The 21,970-nt window shown below is 43.0% G+C and overlaps 3 protein-coding genes across 7 annotated transcripts; 2 read left to right on the forward strand and 1 right to left on the reverse strand.

Annotated features, from left to right (window-relative positions):
* Nucleotides 1-2,055: 2,055 nt before the first annotated feature.
* Nucleotides 2,056-7,598, forward strand: RB195_019711 (uncharacterized protein; the record flags this gene model as incomplete). Of its 3 annotated transcripts, XM_064187694.1 has the most annotated exons (9): nucleotides 2,976-2,983; nucleotides 3,047-3,060; nucleotides 3,132-3,227; nucleotides 4,519-4,614; nucleotides 5,349-5,474; nucleotides 5,576-5,669; nucleotides 6,097-6,255; nucleotides 6,317-6,416; nucleotides 7,506-7,598. In XM_064187694.1, the coding sequence occupies 9 exons, from the start codon at nucleotides 2,976-2,978 to the stop codon at nucleotides 7,596-7,598; spliced, it is 786 nt and encodes a 261-aa protein (XP_064043575.1). The 3 variants fall into 3 exon arrangements, with proteins under 3 accessions (XP_064043573.1, XP_064043574.1, XP_064043575.1); XM_064187693.1 differs by lacking the exons at nucleotides 2,976-2,983; nucleotides 3,047-3,060 and adding an exon at nucleotides 2,056-2,128; XM_064187692.1 differs by lacking the exons at nucleotides 2,976-2,983; nucleotides 3,047-3,060 and adding an exon at nucleotides 2,732-2,831.
* Nucleotides 7,599-10,696: 3,098 nt separating this feature from the next.
* On the forward strand, nucleotides 10,697-15,543 carry RB195_019712 (uncharacterized protein; the record flags this gene model as incomplete). Of its 2 annotated transcripts, XM_064187695.1 has the most annotated exons (6): nucleotides 10,697-10,828; nucleotides 12,383-12,472; nucleotides 14,255-14,457; nucleotides 14,841-14,926; nucleotides 14,985-15,178; nucleotides 15,259-15,543. In XM_064187695.1, 6 exons carry the CDS (start codon nucleotides 10,697-10,699, stop codon nucleotides 15,541-15,543), a joined length of 990 nt encoding a protein of 329 aa, XP_064043576.1. The 2 variants fall into 2 exon arrangements, with proteins under 2 accessions (XP_064043576.1, XP_064043577.1); XM_064187696.1 differs by lacking the exon at nucleotides 14,255-14,457 and having other exon boundaries at nucleotides 14,841-14,931.
* Nucleotides 15,544-15,763: 220 nt separating this feature from the next.
* On the reverse strand, nucleotides 15,764-18,736 carry RB195_019713 (uncharacterized protein; the record flags this gene model as incomplete). Of its 2 annotated transcripts, none has more annotated exons than XM_064187697.1 (1): nucleotides 15,764-18,736. In XM_064187697.1, one exon carries the CDS (start codon nucleotides 18,734-18,736, stop codon nucleotides 15,764-15,766), a length of 2,973 nt encoding a protein of 990 aa, XP_064043578.1. The 2 variants fall into 2 exon arrangements, with proteins under 2 accessions (XP_064043578.1, XP_064043579.1); XM_064187698.1 differs by having other exon boundaries at nucleotides 15,764-18,664.
* Between the last annotated feature and the right edge of the window lie 3,234 nt (nucleotides 18,737-21,970).

Genomic DNA, 21,970 nt, shown 5'->3' on the forward strand with positions numbered 1-21,970 from the left:
TAGGATCATAGAGACTAGGTAATGTTATCTACAGCTGGAACAACAAGTTTCGAGAGCTGACATTCATTTGATTTCGGAAAAAAAAGTCTTGTGGTTTTAACTTGTTTTATTCAAGAACCATAGATTGTACCGTGGAGAGATCCGAACAAACTTTCTTTTCTCCTAATATGTCCATTACTGCATAATATATGCACCACAACTTGATTTCAACAATTTTCTTTGAATGTTAGTTATCTGGGGTTTTATCTTGATAGTCAAAAAATGTTGGAACAAACATTAGAATCTTCTCATTTATTTATGAAGAGTTATCAATTACCGTAATTTTTAGACTGAGAACTAAAATCAGTACAGTAAGTCGCATAGCCGAAAGCAAGAAGCGAACTGACTGAATGTTCTCCCTTATTTGTCAAACAGAGATTATTTGAGGATTATTCGTGGTACAGTGGGCGTGTACACGGTGCTTAACACCTTGCCCGGTAAACAAAGCTCAAAAGATTCAAGCTGCACAGAACGAGTGGTTCTTCGGCCTTTTAAACCGAAAGCTTATACTATCGTTGATGAAGACCAAATTTAAACAAAGGTAAGAAGGAAAGGAATGAACAGAAGTCCTATGAAACGAGCTCTTTCTGACCCCCTGACCTTCCTACGGTGCCAGATAATTTTCTCTTATAATTAAAAAAAAACCACAAATAGAACTAGCAGAAGCAGCACCTTCCAAATAGTATTATACTGTAGAATGAAAAATCGTGGGCTCAGGATAATTCCTTGGGTAAATTCTCTTTTCTAAAATCGCTCTTCACAACATCACAAGGTTTATCGTTTTGATAGATATACTGGACATAAAATCTGACTTGGTCGAAGAGGATTTTGGATAACTTGTTTTTGAATTGTTATTGTTATTGTATAGTTATTATCATTTGTTAAAATTCGTTGTTGTAGTATTGACAAATCTATACTTGTTATAAGTCATCGGTTTTGGTGTTATTTATACATTTACGAAAAAGAAAAAAAACTTGTGAAATGGTTTGATTTCTCCAAAGAAATGTTGAAAATGACTAGTTACTGCACAGTTGGTATTGTAACAAAATGGTGATGCTAAAAACTTTCTCGAACAGTTCATACAGAATAGCGAGAAACGAGAAGCGAATACAGAATAGCAAGAATCAGTTTCGAATCACCACTTAGGCGAACGAGAATAGTTACGGGAATTGACAGATAACTTTTCGTGTCATCGGTGAAACAATCCAAGGATCTTATTGATCCTATACCTGTGATGTCGAAAAATTGTTCTCTTACTCAGATGTGCGACCTCAACAACGGCATCTGCGTTGGTAGATGTATTGAGGTCATGTGTGAGCACTTAGTTGACCCAGTGACCTAGGAGCTACGGCGGAGAATCGGGTCAAGCTGGCCAGTTTTGATAGCAACTCACATCATGTCTGCTCTTTGTGTTTTGTTTACTTTCTCCATTTGGTTCCGATTCCTTTAGTATAATTCTAACACTCTAAATAACAATTACTTCCAACTACTATTCAAGATTGACGGATCAGTGTGCATTTGTTATCCATAATATTACATTTATTACATACGCATTTATTATTTCTAAAGCGATATCATGATCATCATGATCATGATATATTATTATCACTTATTTACTATTATTTATTTATGTTATATGTGACATTCTATATATACATATATATATATATATACATATATATATATATATATATATATATATATGTATGTATGTATGTATGTATGTATGTATGTATGTATGTACCTTAATATCAGAATGCCTTAGAAAGCTCAGCCGAAACGCTCAGAGGTCGTGTATTACTTTGTTGACTACACGCTCATTAAGACGTTCATGAAGTTTTCTTTTGTATTCTTTTGGGCTTGATATGCTTTTGTGCTCATGTGTTATCTCTGCTTCTAAAATATGCCGACTCATCCATCATTCATCCATAATTATCACTGCTTTTAATCTTCAAATCCAATCGATAGCTGATTGCTGATATGTGCATCTTTCAGACGAAATCTGAGCACTCTAGAATGGATAACCCAGGACCTTCAAATTTGTCTGTGGAATCAACAAATAGTCAGCGGATTCCTGGAGTTTCCCCAGGTAGACAACTGCAATTTTTCAGTGTAGTGTTCTGACCTTGAAGCAAATCTTAAATCCTTCTCAAAGATCCTGACGAAGCAAATGCAAGCAAATGTTACATTTATTGAAGGTCGAAAGTAGTATCACGGGCAAATAATAGGGCTCATGTAGTTGAAACGGTCTGTCTTGTTTCTCATTTGTTGGTTTCCTTCCACAATTATATCAGGAAGAAGAATCTACATGTGCTTGGGCACTAAGAACATGACGCTGTACTTTCGAAGTCTTGAATTTCAAACCTCAGTTTTTTTGTATAACTTAAAGTTCGGAAGAAGATCAGCTAATAATTGAAAACAGTCGGTGCCAGGTTGCAGCGACAGCTGCCACAGCAACAGACCACCTAAAGTTGAATTCCATTGGCTTATTACAACTCGTCTATCTATCTGATTTCTATCCACATGTAGCACGTGATGTTGGCGACTAGAAGACGATCAGAAATAGCAGGAAACAAAGAGTAGGAGAAGAGTAAATGTCAAGATGCTGTAGTACATAGACTGAAAACAGCAAGTCGAACAACTGTAGAGTAATTGGTAGCGAAAAAAAAAAGATTTCTTGACAAAAGTATTTATGCTGAGTACATGCTTTTCAAAAGCGGCAGGACTGCGAAATCTGTCGCTCGCTTTGATACAGTGCGCTTACGGTACTGCTACTGGTTCTCGTGTCCAAGGTAAAAGTCTATTTGTTGTGATTTCGAATAATCAGAGGGCAGCACTCTCATTGGGTCACCTCGAAACATAATTGATGCATTGTGAACGATCGATCTTGTCCACTATCCATCATTAATCTCACTTTTGGTGAAGAACACGGACAGATGGACACGTATGTTACGAGTTTTACTTCAAACTAAACCAGCTATAAAGTCGTGACTAAACGTCGCCACAGGGTTCTCGATGACTGTATGTTGGCCGCTACGCAACGAAGTATAAACACTGCTGTCATGTACTACCTTAATACCAGTTTGTTCCAGCGTCACCGTTCGGGTTCCCAGAAAAGGACGTGATCAACTTCATAAACAGTTTCGGTCTCTCTTCGAGTGTTGCACGTGATTTTATGCTGTTTCTAAGTAAGTGTTAGTTGCTATATCCATTTAACCTTAACATATACCTCCAAAATGTAGTGTTCGTCATTTCCTTTCACTGTTAAAAGAAAGAAAGATAGAAGAGAAAAGGAAAGAAAGCGGAAGGTTTGAAGACTCGAACCCACCATCTTGCATGTTAGACCTTGGTGACAACTTCACTGACATGCACTTACGATTATTTACACTGGCTCGGTATGCCAAAGTAGCAGCAAAACTAGAGCAGCTAATGGAACGATACACATGGTTAACATTACGCTACCAAAGAGCAATATGCGACTTTCTTTCGCTCTCGGCGTAGTTACGAAGTTCGAAGCTGTTTTAAGTGGAGAAATATGCTCGAGCCGATTACTCACTTCAGTTTAGAATCTGTACTGAAATCTGGAGATAAAAATTAGGATAGAAAATGGAATCTAATCTGTGTATACTACATTTTGTAACATGCACACAATGGTGATTACAAATTGAAGGAAGAATTCGGGGAAGGCTTTGATTTTCAGCTGAGAGGTAGCGTATTAACAAATTGATGTATCTCTCCATTAATATATTAAGGCAGATGAGTAGTGCACGAAAATGTACGTGATCACACTAAAATATCACTGGCAATTCAGAAAAAGATCCCATCTCCTCAACGACGTAATTCATTACGGGATAGAACGCAAGTGAATCAGCAATCCAAATTCCTGAATCCACATCAAACAAACAGCAGACGCGTAATCCAACTATAGTAAAATCAAAACGCCATGAAGCACGGTGCAGTTGAGCAAGCGGTTGCGCCCGAAGCAGTGCAGTGGAGCGCAGCGGTTAGGTTCAAGTGAGGACCCTTGCTACGACCGTACTCACTGCTACAGTTCGCGATGGTCCCACGTCGATTCCTACCGCCTTCTCCATCTCTTCGAGCGCAACTGCACCGCGCCTCACGTCGTTTTGACCCGACTATAGTATAGGTCGAATAAGCAGCTGAAGCTATCTCAACTGTACATGCACTGCGGACTGCGTCGTTTTACTACCCGTGATAGGTTGCATCGTTGGGGAGACGAGTTAACACAGCTACCATATTTGCACGCTTTTCTACGTTCTTGTGGGGAGGAATTGGGCGTAATGGCGCGCTCCTCCTTCTCGTAACGCTTCACTTTCACTTATTTTTTCGTGGAGTAGTCAAAAATAGAAAATTTCGTAATACACTGCTTCCAATGTTTTTCTTCGTGTTTCCTTCTCTGTGTGCTATAAGCTCAGTTATGATCAGACCTTCGCATCAATCCGAAAAACTTTTTTTCAGCATTTTCGAACCAGATTATACGCTATACAAATGGGCGCAGTGTTAGTCTGGCTTGTGCTACTGCTGTGGCGAATGTTGTTTACCAGTTGAGTGAAGGTAAGTAAAGTCAGGTAAAATGATATGAATTACACTCGGGTCCAAACGATATGAGGCACAGTGTGGTCGGACGAGCGGTCGCATAGGAATAACGCGGTACTTGACCACTCGCAGATGGTCTGCTTGACAATTTGCTAAGTCTTGCCGGTTGACGTCACCCAGATCGGTAATGGCCGCGATTTTTCGTTTGTTTTCATTTTTTGCTTCTCTTTCTGGTTTTCTCGTCTTTTATGTCTCATTTTTCGTATTTTTTAAGGTTTGCTATATTTGTTTTTCTTACAGAGATCTATAATGTATCTGAATTTTAAATTTTCTTTAATTGTTCTTAAATTATTGTACTGTTCTTGTTCATGTATTTATTTTTTATGCTGGAGTTTCTTTTGTTTGTAAGGAAAAAAGCAAAAAAAAAAAGAACAGAACAACCAAAAAATTGCGGGCAATATCTATCCCGATGAAGTCACCTGTCAAAAGTTGGCAAGTTGTCAAGCAGACCGCTCGCAGGCCGTCTGCGAGCAGTCAAAAACCGCGTTGTTCCTGAGCGACCGCATGTTCAACTACAACATGCTTGATATCCTTTTGACCAAGCTATAGATCCTTCCGTGCTCCTATTGTTTTATTTTTTTTTCTTTTCCCAGACATCAACAAATCTAAACGAGTTTCCACCTCACCAAATATGCGGTTCCTTTTTGTCGCCATTATTTGTCTGGCTAAATAACGAAGAATCTGTTATTTAGGAGAAAATACACCAGGAGCAACCGACGTAGCAGCTATATCGAAAATATTCCAGTCAGAAAGTTCGTTCTCACCTTCCAGTTCCGTGAAAACAATAAGAAAGTCACCTGTTAACAAGGAATTGAAAGGTAATGTTATTATTTTGGTGGCTGGGTTTACACAATTCCAAAAAAAAAAACAAATGAGTCCTTTTTCGGCGTTTTCGTCCTGTACATGGTGGAAATTGCAGGTGTTAGGCCTATTTTTGCAAAACACAATGACGCCAAGTTCTATCCGAATATCATGTGCGTCATATGCAAGGAATGGGTGTGTTCGAGAAGTCGGTTGGTTATTCTCTTGTAATAATACTTGGAAGTTTTCTTTGACTGTTTTTATCCTTCAACAAATTAGCATCATAGGAATTTTTGTGAGAGGACATCTTCCATATGCTTATAAATTCGTTCTCAAAATTCTTCATGTAATTCTGATCTGGCGCTTTTAATAGGATGACATTGGTGATATACTCTCATAAAAAGGCCTCATCTACAAGACGCCTGCAGTCCGGTCAAAGTGACTTGATTTGTAGTGCAAAATGTCATATATTTTAATTGCGACTACGTCACAACAGCGCCCTCTGGCTTCCTGTCAGAGGGAGATGCCGAGTTTGTGTTTTGTTTCTATTGGAGTTATAATTTGGAGCAAAAGCAAATCGTGCTACGCATTCCTACTTTGTAAGATTTTATTGCAATGGATCTGAGTTCTGCGGTTTAGTCGAATCCACATTTCGGCGCACTTCGGCTACCGCAAATACACATGCTCTACTTGCGACTTCTCACATACGAAAGAAATCTTCGTCGAAACACACATTCGGAAATGTCATAATCGAGTAGGGAGTGTGCTTCAAAAAGACGATCCCGCTGTGGAGTCCAGGTGAGCGTCTTCATAATCCTGAACCTCTGAGACTTCTCATTAAACAACAACATTTTTTTAGAATAGAAGATGCGTGTAACGATAGCATAGCAATGACTAGGGATGTGTTGAGAGGTCAATATGATGATGAGATCTACGCGAGTTATGCGAATATGAGTACCGTAAGAGTTGTTATATGGTTTTCATCTCTTAAAAGGAGCAACGACGAAAATTTTAATGAACGGAGTTTTGAACTACTCGAAGAGCCTGACCCACACGTGCACCACCCTTTCAGTACAATAGTAAAAAGTGTGCATGGGAAGTGTTGTAAAAATAATTGCACAATGCAGTAGTATTTCGACGAAATATGAACTACTGATACTCTTATCAGAAAAGACGCAAAAAGGCGCAAAGGCTAGACCACAAGTCACTGACAGCTCCGGCATCAAAGACAGTCAATTGATAAATGATTCAACAGGCCCTTCCAAAAATCCGGACAACTTCAAATCCAATATACTTGTTCTTGGGAGCATAAATACGAAGGAAACATCAGTGACTTCTTTTTCCAATCGTGTTATCCAATATTACTTTGTTATTTTACTAACCCAAACTTGGTGCAACGGTAGTACATCATAGATGCAAGTGGCAAAATAGAACGTGGTGTATACAGTGTAGTCACGACCGAAAACAAAAATTGGCGTCAAAATCTCCCATGAGTAATCATTTTGGTTCTTTTTTTTTACGTTGAAATATTTTATGTAGTAATTGCAGTTATGGTGGCTTCATACATTTCTCCTTCCATGTAATCCCAGCAATGCAATCAGCTATTTCAGATGATTATGACGGATCTTGCATTGCGTGCAAGATCCGTCATAATCATCTGCATAACTTTTAATACTGTGTATGGGAATGGGCGAGGTTGTGCACATAATTTTGACCATGGCGATATGAATTAGAGATAAGTCAGCGGCGACCCTAGAAACATGTCAATAGATTGCGGAGCTGGTGTGGAGTTGGCCTGTTCGTGATGTTGTGCTGCTTCCACCTAGATTCCACCTTTCTTCACTTCCACTTGCACGCGACGTTAACACGAGCGCAAAATCGGTTCCTGTATAAGTTGGAAGAGGCAGATGTTAGCCTGATACATGCGTTTTTACGTATTTGTCTCCTTGTCTAATAGTACAAAATAAGTTTCCGTTGGTATAGCTAGATAAAGGTTGTTGAAATAATTCTCGATGAGTGTAGGCTGTTCATTATTCTCTCCAATTTAGGATAGAAGTCAAATTGCAAACAAGGAGCGGAGAAGTCGTACACAAGTCCTTAGTGTCGTGTCTGATGGCTCAAATGCACAATTACTGCAATAGCGGAATCAGTCCTTTAATTCCTCTTCAATATGAATTATATGAAGCAAATAAAATCTTTACGATTTGATGTTATCTACTCTATATAGCTATTGATGTCTATGTTAATCGTGGTTACAACTACGCTCTCGCTGCTATTAACGTCCTTCCTCCATCAAACTAATACTGTTTACTGTTCGGCGATCATCCAACCGAAATCGTTTTTTGGTCGGACTTAATTACATGTGGCTACGTAATGTTATCCATCTAAAGTAGGAGGCTTCAAATAGTTGATGAACGTAGGAAAAGGCACAAGGACCTGGAGATCGGTGCAGATGCGTAAGGCTGTCCGCAGAGATCACAGCCGCGCGGCTGAGACCATCGCGAACTGCAGCGAATGACTGAGGGTAGCACACAACTGCACAGATCTTCATGTCGTTTTGACTCGACTTCACCTACGTCTGGGAAGTAAGGCATTAGCTGTGGCTCTATAGATGTTGGAACTCAATATGTCGTGTTTGCTGCCTTAGATTTGAGTGAAGTGAGTGAATTCAATTCTCTACGTCTGAGAGCTTCCGTTCTACACAATCACGAACGATATGTAGCTCTTATTAACCTTACAACCTCGGGCTAATCGACTACGGCTAATTGTAGAACTACAACAATGTGGATGTAGCCCAGTTTCTGTAGCAATTCGTGTTCAGGCTACTGCGATGAACAATTTTCACTTCGTTTGGCTGTTGGAACATTTCTTCCACTTTTCATGGAGAGTATTGTTTTCTTATATGTGATTCTACTTTTTCACGTTGAACAATACCAGTGAATTTACGATGGTCGACATCAGTGACAGTTTTTATTTAGGTGCTTCGACGTTATATCTGCAGTTTTTTTCTTACGCTGAATAAACGCTCGTTCAGATGTTGAACCGAAACTTTTCTTCGGGCTCTCTATGTAGTGGCGTACAAGAGTAGTATTCCGATTACGCGTTTTACAGTGGTAAGTCAAAACTACTCAATTACGTCGTTCTCATTTGAATGCCAGCAGGGTCAAGCGTGGTTATGGGACACGACCCCCTCAAATACGACCCTCCCACCCTCAGTGCCTTGCGTCTTACGCCTGTGGTGCTGAGGACACATTGTCACATTCGAGTACGGTATTATGGCCAATTGAAAACCGACCATTCTCCATTTTTTGCAAAAAGAGATGGAAATTTGGAATAACTTCTAAAGAATGAAGGATTTAATTATACGCAGTTTACTACAGTTTAAAAGTAAATTTAACGAAATTTAATGACAAAAAAGTTCAGATTGTGTGTACACTGTTAGGTCTGGGAAATCGCGAATAACTTCGTCATAAGAGAGCTAAAAGAAAAAGTTTAGGTAGCTTCTAGGAGAATCTAGCGATCTCCCAGACCTAACAGTGTGCACAGAACCTGAGCTTTTTTGGTCATTAAATCTCGTTAAATTTACTTTTAAACTTTTGTAAACTGCGTAAAATGAAATTCTTCGTTTTTTTTAGAAGTTATTCCAAATTTCCATCTCTTTTGCAAAAACTTGCCTCAGCCGGGAGTCGAACCTGTGAAGTCAATTGTCATATTGTCAACACATTGTGCGCTGTCAAGACAAAATGTTGATTAGTTTTTTTCGTTTTTCCTGTTCGCTGTTCACCTCTAGTCGATTTATGCATCTCATTCTTTTTTTGTACAGTCCCACGATGTCCATGTACTTTGTAATATAATGTTTTGTAATGTATGTAATTAAAAATATATCTTAGTTTAATATTTTGTAACGCATCCAATTGATTAATATTATTTAATATTTTGTCATTATTATCATGATATGTTCCATTCACCTACTGCTCCACTGCTCGCCCGTCTACGATCATCTCTCTGACAATCCCCTTCCTTTACGACCCGCGATGGGAAAATCCCATCACGCGCAAGATCCTGCTTGCCAATCTTTACGTGAGTAGGTAAAGCGGAATCCTGCTCTTTAAAGGAGAGGAAGCTACAAATTCGGAACGTCACAGTGAAGTCAGATATGTCTAGGACCTTTGAAGATTTCAACAAACCTTTCGTCGCGACTTATTACTCCAGTGAGTAGTAGGTCGCTGTTTAGGATACTGTTCACGCAAGAACAACGGTAAATAAAACGCAAACCGATACAATTGTAAATACGGTCATTGTTAAACGACCAAAGTGATATGTACTACAATCGTGTGGAAAATCTTTGACCTCAGTGTTCTGTGTCATTATCATTTGTTTCCATTTTAAGGATTCACTGTAGGTGTCGACGGCACTAACTTTAACTAGGATTTTGCGGTACCACTAAAAATAAAATTAAAAAAATGGAACTGCACTACTGCTTGACCATGTGGCCGTTTACATCATCTTACGCAGTGAATCGTAATCTTCTGACTTAAAGGCATCACCCCACGAATCTGAGGTGGTACGGATTTCAGGTGGAGCACTCGTATACGAGATCTTAGATTATGGAGCTTCGGGCATTCTCGCGCGCTATTTTCTACAAGGAGTTCAGTTGGAGCACGCCAGCCTTGTGCACGTGCCGTATCTTCCAGGCTGTTTTTTACGGCAATTAGGAAGAAATGGACGGAATCACCCACCTCTCCGTAACCTAGCATCCCGTATACGAATAATCCTCCTGAAATCCGTACCATCACAGATTCGTGGTATGCTGCCTTTCAATGTACGGAGGCTGTCGAACGCATTCAACCGGGCTATCGCAACTCGTCTGTCGCAAGGCACGCTCCTTTGGTCCAACCAGGTTCAGCTAATAGAATTTGTCTCGCCGATTGTACATCCTTCGAGGAATACGGTAAAAGCCTGAAGTTTATCAACTAACAACATTATTATTCGTACCAAACGTCACAAACCTTAGGATTTAACCATACACTAATGCAATTTTCACTTCATATTTGGGTATCGATTTAAGCACTCATCCTCTTCCGCGCGCTATTTTTTCTTTGATGTCCCGTGACTGTTGCTGCGAATCGGCACTCATATTCATTCGATGCAGTCTCTACTGCTGTATTCGCTGTCTTTCGTTACCTTCGATCGCTTTCCGTTTTCGTACCTTCATATTATAAATTCAGTACGATTCTAAATGGAAAGTGTACTGGTTAGCACTAGCGCAGAACCGTCCCATTTGTATGAGGATGTTGTACAAATCATCGTCGAATATCTAGCTAACGATTGTTTTGCGGCTAATCCGAGGACCCACTGGACAAGTTTATTGGTAAGATTATATGCTTATTTGCATGTCTGCGTAGATTACATCCTTTTCTTTATCCACTGTCACCTTTAGTATGATGTGTACAAGTGTCGCTAATATTCCACAACACTACAATTTATTTGTTTTGGTTGCGTTGTACTGGAGGTTCTATGTCCTCAAGCTAATCACATCATTTTGGTCAGAGGTACAACGTAGCGCTGAACACATCTAGCAGCTGTTTTGTAGAACACAGTATGTGCAAACTGCAGGTGTTCTGTACCCTCTGTTGATACCCCACCAATCTGAAGGTATTGCATCTCATCTGGATCGCTGTTTTTCAGTCGAAGTGCAGCGCCGTAGAGTTGGACCCTTTATCATATCGCATGGTAGTATATGTCATAGTGATCATAGAAAAAAACAGACATCTGACTTAGAGATAAAAGAGGATTCAAGGATAAATTGTGTGTGTACGTGTGTACAACATTGACAATTAATTGCGGGAGCAAGCTGATGTGTCAAGTCAATGTTTTTGTCCGCCTGAATAAGTCTGTTACCAATTTAACGATCGCAGAGGGATGATGTGTTTGATTAGGACTTTTGGGGATTGGAACCATCGATGGCAGCCGAACGTTTTACCGACTGCATTAAACCCAATGCACAGCGAGTAGTCGAGCAAGCCATGTCCTATGCGTAATTATAAAACAAGTCCCACTGCTCTAGCGTTCTTCAGCAACACCTATAAGTTCTGCCTACCTGTAAGTTGGGTACTTGTTAAAATGGCTTGGCTTCCCGGGGCAGCAACTTGATGATTTTTTGATTCCATATTTGAGGTCATTGCCTCGGTTGAGGTCTTTGCTGCAAAGGCCAGATCAAGTCAGGTGATATGTAACCATTAGGAAGAGATTACTCGATCCCAAACATCAGGAATATCTGCCTGATTACGTCTGCAGAGTAAAGCAGGATATTAAGTGGCGTTGAAAGTGGCATTGGATTTATTTCTGTAAAAAGCGAAGAAGTCGAAGTAAGACCCGTTGTGGAAGAGTTTTAAGACAGGGTTAGAGCGAGACGAAAAAACAGCATAGGTGAATGAGTTTACAGTCATTTCAAAACTTTTCAAAACTATGTGACTTGTGGTGCAATTGAGGTGGTTGCGAAGGTTGTGCTGACAGTATGACCCCTCCAGCTCCAACTGCGCTACAGAGCTGATAGAGGGTCGGCTGCTCCACCTTAGACGCAACTGTCTACGCAAATGCCCTACAAATCAGGTCGCTTCGACACAACTCAGTTCTGAGTGTAGGTGGAAGGACTCGGGTATGTTCGGATGGAGTCCTTCGCAACAGTTACGCACTACACACTCGGAGCAGTGATGCCGAAAATTGACTACAGTGCATGGCAAGTCTGTGTTTAGCGATCCTGACTCTTATTTCTGTGAGTATTGATTCAAACCGTTTCGCAGTGCCCTTTGGGCGACGATACTACTATCGTGATAAGATTCTAGGTGATCATGAATAGAGGGATGTAAAATCTGGCTTGGAACTAGTGCAGCTGACCGGATTTCTCTAAAATGTTATTTTTAAGAGCTTGAATAGAACTTTCAATCGTGCTGTTTACCGACTGCTTGGAAGAACTTCAAGGATTGCTCTTGAAAGCATGTATGGGGATGTGAGGGTAGGTTTTTTCAAATGCTTCATTTCACTGTTTCATCTACTTCTCTCAATGCTTAGTTTACTTCTTATTCGAATCAATTAATTAACCGTCGCTTGGGACAATGCGGCTCAAGGTTGAGCTGTACGGTTTCAACGACTACTTCCTGTGACTTCCCAATTTTGTTAAACGTTTTTAGGTACCTAATAGGTCTATTATCTTCGAATAATATCATACACAACGTGGGCATTGAAGAAGGTTCCTATCGTTTAAAACAAGAAACAAATACAAGCATTAATTGCAAATCACACTTTTTATGCATTTTTTAGAAACATACAATGCAAAATTGGCTTCTTCATTAGCTAGAAATAATCCAGTAGAGTTTTTGATCTCAGCGACACATGTGTCATTAAATTTAGTATCCTTTCCCTTGCTCTGCTTACTCGTTTCTTCGACAGTTACTGAGAACCTTTCCTTGTTCAAAACTCGTAAAAATCGATTGGTTTGTGACAACCATGTAATTAATTCATCATGTGGACCAAATTGTTGAGAAAATTTCCAGTCATCATGAGTTTCTGCGTCGCTTAACCATTCGTCTGTTCGCTCTCATTATCTGACACCGACAATATCTCATTACTTCTCGAAGCAGACTCATTATCCGCAAGCAGCACTAACACATCATTGAAGATAGAACCATTTTCTGCAGTTTCTTCATCACATTCATCGAGTAGTCTTTTAAAAGTATTCTCCAAATCGTCCAACTCAAGTCCTCTATCTTTGCCTGCTAAAATTCAATTAACCGTATGTAAGCAGAATGAATGAGAGTGAAAAAGTCTTATAACAACGCGATTAGCAACAAATACACGATAAATTATGTAAGAACGCAAAAACTCGTACACAGGAAAAAAGTGGTAACCGTGGGACAACACGGCTCACCGTTGAACCGCGGTTGCACGGTGTCCTAAAACGTGCCTGTCCCACGTGTCAGACACGCAGAAACGTGCACTGTCGTTTATGGGTTAAAGATGTGTGGTGCTGTCAGACCGGAGTCATGTAACATGGGGTGCTATCGTGTGATCGGTGGAACGCTGGCATGGGTCGGGCTGTGGAGTTGAGCGACTGTCCCGTGCCATTCCCAGCAAGAAGTTTAAGCTATTGCAGCGCAAGTCTGCTAGTTTTGACAGTCCTAAACTACGCGACTGCTACGCCCAATTAGCGAAGTAACGATTGGATCCTCTTCACCGAAGAACAAAAGTTTCATCTTCAGATACAGAAAACTTTTTGTCGAGGAATAAAAACCCACTACTCAGATGAAGATTTCTGACGAATTTTGAAGTTTTCATAAAAATGATCTTGTGTACTTGTATTCCATGTTTATTTTTCACAATGGTCGTTTATGGTGTTAATTGTAAGATCTCGAGAAGAAAACAAGAAACTTACTTGTTATAATGGTTTTTTTTTAAAGGTTGGGGCCTCCCTGTATACGAGTCTGATTGCTACCTGCACGTGGTGGCCCTGCTTTAACTAAACGCAATCCCGCGTTCTAGTGTACACATTGGGGACGTACGAGCTATATAACCTGTACTGTTATATAGCGAAAGATTCTCATATATTGCAAAAAGAAGCTGTCGTCCACCACATCGCCAAAGCCCATAACCTGAAACGTCAACTGCTTGAAGGGAGCATGGAATCTTTGGCAACAACCATTCGTTTCGTCACGGTGAACTATCGCTATCGAGTGAACTCCAACAAGCCACGCTGTCTAGGCTTCTACAATATTTCTGTGTGCCTTTTGCTGCACTGCAGCAAACATGCATGAGAGATCGGCTCGTCATCAGCATCGAAAAATACACCATATATTGCGGTGATGATGAGAATAAAGTGGGTGGCTGTGCGATACCTGTGAGGAAAGGTTACAACAACCTGGTGAAGAAATTTGGCTCGATGTCATGTCGTCTAGATGCGCCTTTGCACGACCGAAGAACCGCAGAGGACGTAAACTCTGGATTGTAAGTGCTCGCGCATCTCTGGAAACCACTGAGGACAACAATAAGGATATAATAATTAATAAATAAAGATATAATAATTCTATGATGAACTCAGTGCGTTAATTTATAAAATACCAAGCCAGCAGGTGGTCATTGTCGGAAATGCGCAAATGCGAAGATGTGACTCGAACAGCAATTCGATGCGCTAGGAAAATGGTGTTATCCAGCAAAGCTCACGTCGGAAAATGGTGACCGTCTGGTCGAATTATGCGAAAAAAACGGGCCTTATCATCGCTTCTACGTTTAGGAGGAATCATCGACGCCATCAGCTTACGTGGCAGGGGTCAACCCTTTTAACGCCTGAAGAGCAGCGCAAGCGGAAAATGAGGACTCTTAAATTTTAGCCCGACTACGTTCTGGCTAGGAACATTCCTCAGTCAGATATCCGAAAATCTGTTTGGGACGTCGCGTTCAACTTCTCAGTCTCAAGGTACGGTTTCACAAGAGAAACCGAGGAGTTTCTCTTCAACTGAGAATCGACATTGCAGGTCTGAAAGACGAAGAAGAACGAAATTCGGAACGTATGTCTATTCATGTTGGAGTGCGGACCAGGAAGAAGCTTAGCGATGCGGATTCCTTCACAAAGTGCATCCAGGACGCTGCAAGGGAAATGCTTCCAGTTCTATTGCCGCGGGAGAAGTTTGCGCTTGCATCTGCGGGAACAAAATCCACGTACACTTCTGTATGTGTCGCGCGCAGCACTGGTGACATCAACCAAGAAAAGCGTCTTAGAAGGAAGTTGCGTCACCAACTGCCTTCTAGACCGTGATAACGAGTGGACGTCAAGAGCGATGGATTTTGAAGAGGCGTGCGAGGACAGGAACTCTCGGAAAGCCTAATGCTCTACTAAAACAGTATAGCGGCAAAATGAAAAGATGTCCTCCTGTCCTCAACACTGCCAATGGAGTAGCTGTCGGTGAAGCAACCCTTCCAATTTGGAGGGATCACTTCAAGACCTTGCTAAACCGTCAGCGCCTGAACTCGAACACGTTCATAGACCGACATATGCGGTTAACGAGAAGCCACCGACCGAGTCGGAGGCTCTAGCCTGTATTCAGAAAATGAAGAATGGAAAATCTGGTGTAGACGACGGGATTAGCGCAGAAATGCTGAAATATCTTCCTCCGTCTGGGATTCGTGAAACGAAAAAGATCATCCATTCAATATGGATAGACGAAAGGATACCTGACTCGTGGAGACACGCTATCATAATTCCCCTCCACAAGAAGTTATCCGTCACTTCTTCTTCTTCTTCTTCTTCTTCTTCCTAGCGTTTGTCCCGCGTTGTTGCAGGGTCCGCTTTTCTGCTTCTTGTCTTCCATTTGGTTCTATCCATTGCATCAGCCGTACACAAACGTGCATCTATCATATCCAGCTTCACACGGTCTAACCAGCGAATCTTTGGCCTCCCGCGCGGCCTCACTCCTGAAACGTCGAGCTTCAGAGCGGTTTTGGCAACAGAATCTTCCTCCCGCCGCAGGACGTGACCAAACCATCTCAGTCGCGCCTCCTTCATCTTCTCAGTTATCGGGACGACACCGAAGATGGAGCGCACAGTGTGGTTGGATACTTTCTCTTTTAGCGTTACACCTATCGTCCACCTCAACATCCGCATCTCCATAACGTGCAGCACTCTTTCCAAGGCTTTCGTTGTCGGCCAGCACTCGCATCCGTAAAGGGCAACAGGACGCACAACCGTCCTGTAGATCTTCGACTTCAGTCGAACAGGGACTTTCTTGTCGCACAGTACCCCTGTTGCCATTTTCCATTTCATCCATGCAGCATTAACACGTGCTCGACCTTCTTGATCAATGTCGCCTGTGGAAGTCACTTTGGATCCAAGGTACTTGAAGCAGTTCACCTTGTTTAATTCGGTGCCATCAACACGAATTGAACCATCCTCTATCCTTGGTCCGCACTCCATGTACTCAGTTTTTGATGTGTTGAGGCGCAATCCATATTGCTGCAGCTGATCCTTCCAAGACTGCACTTGTTTCTGAAGATCATCTCGAGACTCCGACGCGAGCATGACATCGTCGGCAAAGAGTAGAGTCCACGGATGCTGCTTCTGGATTTCCTTCGTTATCGTGTCCATGCACAGTATGAACAGCAGAGGTGAGAGGGATGAACCCTGATGAACCCCTACTCGTACAGGGAATGGCCTGCTTGTTCCAACAGCACATCGTACAACGCTGGTAGGCTTCGCATAAAGCAGCTTCGTCCACCGCACACATTCTTCTGGTACTCTATGCGACCTCATGGACATCCATAACAGCTCATGTGGGACACGGTCGAAAGCTTTCTCGAGATCGAGAAAAGCAAGATGCACACTGCGGTTCTTCTCTCGATGTTTCTCCAGGATTCGGGCAGCATGGATAGCATCCATAGTGCTGCAGTCCTTCACAAAACCGCACTGGTTGAGTGAAAAGCTAACAATTTTCCTCAGACGAGCTTCCAGGACACGCTCAAAAATCTTCATCGTATGGCAGAGCAGTCGTATAGGCCTGTACGAGGTGCAGTCAGCAATGTCTCCTTTCCCTTTCCAGACAGGCACGGTCACGGAAGTTTGCCAAACGTCTGGAGTCCGTCCTTCTGCAACGATCTTGTTAAATAGAGTTGCGAGCCACATGGACCCTCGATCTCCTAGCAGCTTCCAGATATCAACAGGTATGTCATCAGGACCGGTTGCCTTGTTCGACTTCATTTTTGGGAGGGCAGCTTGACTGACTTCGACGGCAGTAATTGGTAGAACAGGACCCTCGACGCTGGGAACGGTTGGGATGGGAGGATGACAGAACTCTTCGTTACACAAGTGATTGTAGTACTCTCGCCACCTCTGCAGGATCTGACCAGAGCGGCGCAGAACGGCTCCATCAGCTCCCTTAAAGATCTTGGTGTGCTCCATATCCAACATTGAGCGATGACGTGCTCTGACTAAACGATACACTGCCCGCTCGCCTTCTCTGGTATCAAGCATGTCGTACACAGCCTTGTAGCGGTCCGACTTCGCCTTGGAGACTGCCTTCTTAGCCTCCCTCTTCGCCGCTAGGTAAGCACCCCGATCTTCAGGCTGACGCGTCCTCCACCAGAGCTTATACTTGGACTTCTTCTCACGAATTGCCGCCTGAACTTCCTCGTTCCAAAACCACGTAGCCTTTTGTACCTTTGGCTTACCTAGAGTCGTCTTTCCCAGAGTGTTTTCCGCGGTCAAGCGTATAACGCTGGAAGTAGACAACCACATTTCCTCCACACTACGAGTAGGGTGGGGAAGTGTAGATGGAGCCACGGACGCGAAAAATACCTCCTTTCGATCCTTCAGATTCCACCATTTGATGCGCTGTGTTTCAGTCCTTGGATGTCTCTTCCTTGGACGGGAGATTTTCAAGTCCATAACGAGCAGATGGTGTTGGGCAGCGACATGATCTGTAGGGATGACTTTTGAATCCTGCAGAAGTCGGCGATCTCGTCGGCGTAACATCCAGAAATCTATTTGTGTTTCACGACCGCCGCTGGTGTACGTGATCAAATGCGATTTTCTTTTCCGATACTGCGTGTTAGCAATGATCAAGTCACTTGCAACAGCATACTCCAGGATTCGCAACCCGTCGTCGTTACGAGCTCCATAGCCGTATCCACCATGACAACTCTCGAATCCGTCTTTCCGGGAACCGACATGTCCGTTGAAGTCTCCTCCGATTAGAAGTACTTCTTCGCTTTCCAGGGATTGGACGTACTGCTCCAGATCTTCCCAAAAGCACGCCTTCTCTTCTTCACTACAGCCCATCTGTGGCGCATAAGCAGAGACGACTCGCACTTCCACTTCTCCTGTATCTACTTTTACGGCCATCAAGCGATCCGATAGTCGATCCACCGCTGTGACGCTATTTCTAAAGGACTCGTTCAATATGATACCAACGCCGTTGCGATTTGATGTGCCGTGGTAGATCAGCTTGTAGCCATCGCCTAATTCCCTTGCCTTGGAGCCTTTCCAGCGAGTCTCCTGTACACAACATATGTCAACACGGCGTTTTCTGAGACTGTCTGCCAGTTCACGACTTCTTCCAGTAAGCGTCCCAACGTTAAGTGTTGCCAAGCGCACTGGATGTTGCTGGCGATGGCGGACTAACTTCTTTGGCCGGCTTCGTCCTCTAGCCGGTAACCCTCGCATATTTGCCACATTGCCCGGGCGAGGACAATGCGCGTCGCTTCTGGGGTACGCCCTAGCTTCTGAAGAACACATAGTAGACATTAGCAGTATGACGCGACGGGGGTGTTGTCCTCGGTCGGCTTGTCGCACTAGCAAGCTAGCAGCCTGGCACCGGAATCGTCGTACTACCTCCTCACTTAGCTAGCCTGTAGCCTTGGCCCAAAGACCGGGCTACTAGCCGGACACCTTTGTGGCATGGTTGAACCTGCCGAGACGAAGTCTCGCCACCATAGCTGCCCGACGGCCAGGGCCACCGCTGCGCCGCTTTGAGGAGTGAGGTAGGATTTGCAGCAGACAAGAAGTTATCCGTCACTGACCTTAAGAATTATCGAGGAACCTCTTTGCTGCGTGAGACAAGGGGCAGTGGCAGGACCCTTCTTGTTCAATCGACGACATCCTGCGAGGAACAATAGGTCAGTGTCCCGCCCATATCATTCTTCGCACCATCAGGACGCCCCTTGACCGTTCTCGAGTACGCGGACGATGTTGTTATATTCGCGGGAAACAGTACGAAACTTCAAAATGTTGTCAACCTTGTGCCGAAGCTGGCCGCAGCCTATGGACTACGCCCTGATAAATGCAAGCAGATATGGATCTCTTCGAGACCTCGAACGGGAATCAGGGTGGACGGACAACCGATAGAACTCTTGTATGAGATCTGTTACCTGGGCTTCACGCTGAAGAACAACGGCTGCTACGAGAAAGATATGCAGCAAAGATACGCTAAGGCCACTTCTACATTTAATGCCTCAACGAAATGCTTGTGGTCGACCCCCATCAGCAACGAAAATAAGGTGCGAGTCTACCTATCCGCAGTTCGCCCATAATGTACGAATCGGACACTTAGGCAACACTATCTACGGTGATGGAGAGGCTTGATTGCACGGAACGAAAGCTGCTTAGACGGCTACTTGGTTACTTTTGGCCTAGGGTGTGCCACAATGAAGATCTTTACGCAGAGATTGATGTGGTATACCGGCTGATGTGAAAGATATCAGCATCTTGCACCGCCATCGTCTTCGCTTCTTTGGTTCTATATTAAGGAGAGCGGAGAACCGCCTTGTTTAACGACTTTGAACGAGTTTGTCGGGTTCGAGCTGGGAGAAGCCACTTGGCCGAAAACGGAAGTTGTGGACTAAGGTGGTGGAAGAGGACCTGAGGACTCGGCGTGGACAGGCAGTTCAGGCTAGAAGTCAGGTTTCGGAGAATATGGAATAGCGACGAATGGATTGATTCTTGCAAGCTCACGCAGAAGATCGAGAAGGTTGGGCAGAACTGTGTTCACGGACGGCACACCTCGGCGAAGATGCAGGTAATCGCGTCAGGCGGCCCGCCGATTAAGTCAAGATTCAGTCAAAATGTTGCTTTACTATTAATTTTGCAGCGACGTCCGGTTGCCTGTTTGTCTATTGTCGACACGCCCGGACTAGAAGCAGGAACTCTGGGAGTGTAATAACATTAATTTGAGTGCGTATCGTTAGGTACCCACAGCGTTCGGAACAAGCCATCCTTAGGGGAATCGTCAGGCAAGGACGATCGCCTACTGCGCTGCGCAGCAGTTAATAGTGTCAGGAGAGCATTGCGCTGCGTTTGCCTTATGCCCCGCCCATCACATCGTCCATCTTCGGCTCTCATCATCTAATGAGGTACGAAACATGCCTCGCAGGAGTACCCGATCTCTGGCATTGTTTCTGAACGTAGTATCGATCACTTACGTATAGAGACACATCGAACGATCGCGCACGAAATCCCAGAAATAGAAAATGATCGTTCCATTTGTGTAAAACAAACAATTCGAAGCTTCTACAAATTATTGCGGTATCTTACGTGTATTAGATACTCAACATAAATAGAAATGTATGTCTATATCTTCTACATAGCTTTTCAATCACAAATCTACGTCTTCCAACGACCAGGCTCTGGATTTTACACCTTTTGACATTTTGGGGGAACGTTTTCAGGTCCATTTATGTTTTCTGATGTTTTGTTCTTCTACGTTTTTGCTTAATTTTTAGCATTTTTATTTTCTACATTTTTTTCCACTTTCTACTTTGCTACGTTTTGCCTTTTTGTTCTTTGAACCTTCCTAGAAGTCATCTCTCTCACGTTATTGCAACACAAACACGGCACATGACCTCAGTGATGTGCTGAAGGATGGGAGTGGCTTAGTGATAGCCAGCTAGCCTAAGATATGCCTGTTTTGGCCTACCGATAGCCTCTCCTGCAGGCACTTATTCGGCTGCGAGTACCTAACGACCGCCCACCTCCCAATAAGTTAAAGGCATCACCCCACGAATCTGAGGTGGTGCAGATTTCAGGTAGAGTATTCGTATATGGGATGGGAGACTACGGAGAGAGGGGTGATTCCGTCCATTTCTTCCGAATTGCCGTAAAAAACGGCCCGGAAGATACGGCTTCACTCGTTTTGGCGCACCATTTTGTACAAGAGGTTCGATTGGAGCGCGCCAGTCTTGTGCGGCGCCGCATCTTGCGGGCAGTTTTTTTACGGCAATTAGCAAGAAATGGACGGAATCACCTCCCTCTCCGTAGTCTCCCATCCCGTATACGAATACTCCAGCTGAAATCTGCACCACTTCAGATTCGTGGGGTGATGCCTTTAACTTATAATTTCCTTCTCACCTTTTTTTTAACATTTTTATTATTACCAGTCTTCGCTCGCCTTCACTGACCAATTAATCAAAATTAATCAAAAATTAATAGTAGTGGCTTTTTCTGTAAAATCAGAATTCTGTTTTTCCAACAATGCTTTCTTCTTTCTTAAGTTTTTTTTTTTTGAGAATTGGAACCTATCATATTATCCTCCCAGACTTGTCTGGGAGCATAATATGACAGGTACCAATTTCACGTTCATTACAGACTTCAGACTGGTAATAATGATGGGCTAGGAAAAACGGGCTTATTCTAGCAAGTGTTCGTGTTCGCAAAGCAGTAAAACTGATTGGGGTGAGTCCCATGTCGTTGAGTTAGCGCACCGACTCTGATAAACGGCAAAATGGTTGAAACGGGTTTCATGGCGTCTCGCAAAAAATGTAAATGATTGGGAATGTTTGAATATTTACGTGATTATGTTTCCAAATTCTTAAATTCACACACACACACACACAAACACACACACACACACACACACACACAAACACAAACACACACACACACACACACACACACACACACACACACACACAAACGGACTATGCGCATTATTATATAGCATGATTGGCATCGAAGAAGGGTTTGAAACTGAAGTTT

The sequence above is a fragment of the Necator americanus genome, chromosome II (genome assembly GCF_031761385.1).
Source record: "Necator americanus strain Aroian chromosome II, whole genome shotgun sequence".
NCBI classification, from domain to species: domain Eukaryota; kingdom Metazoa; phylum Nematoda; class Chromadorea; order Rhabditida; family Ancylostomatidae; genus Necator; species Necator americanus.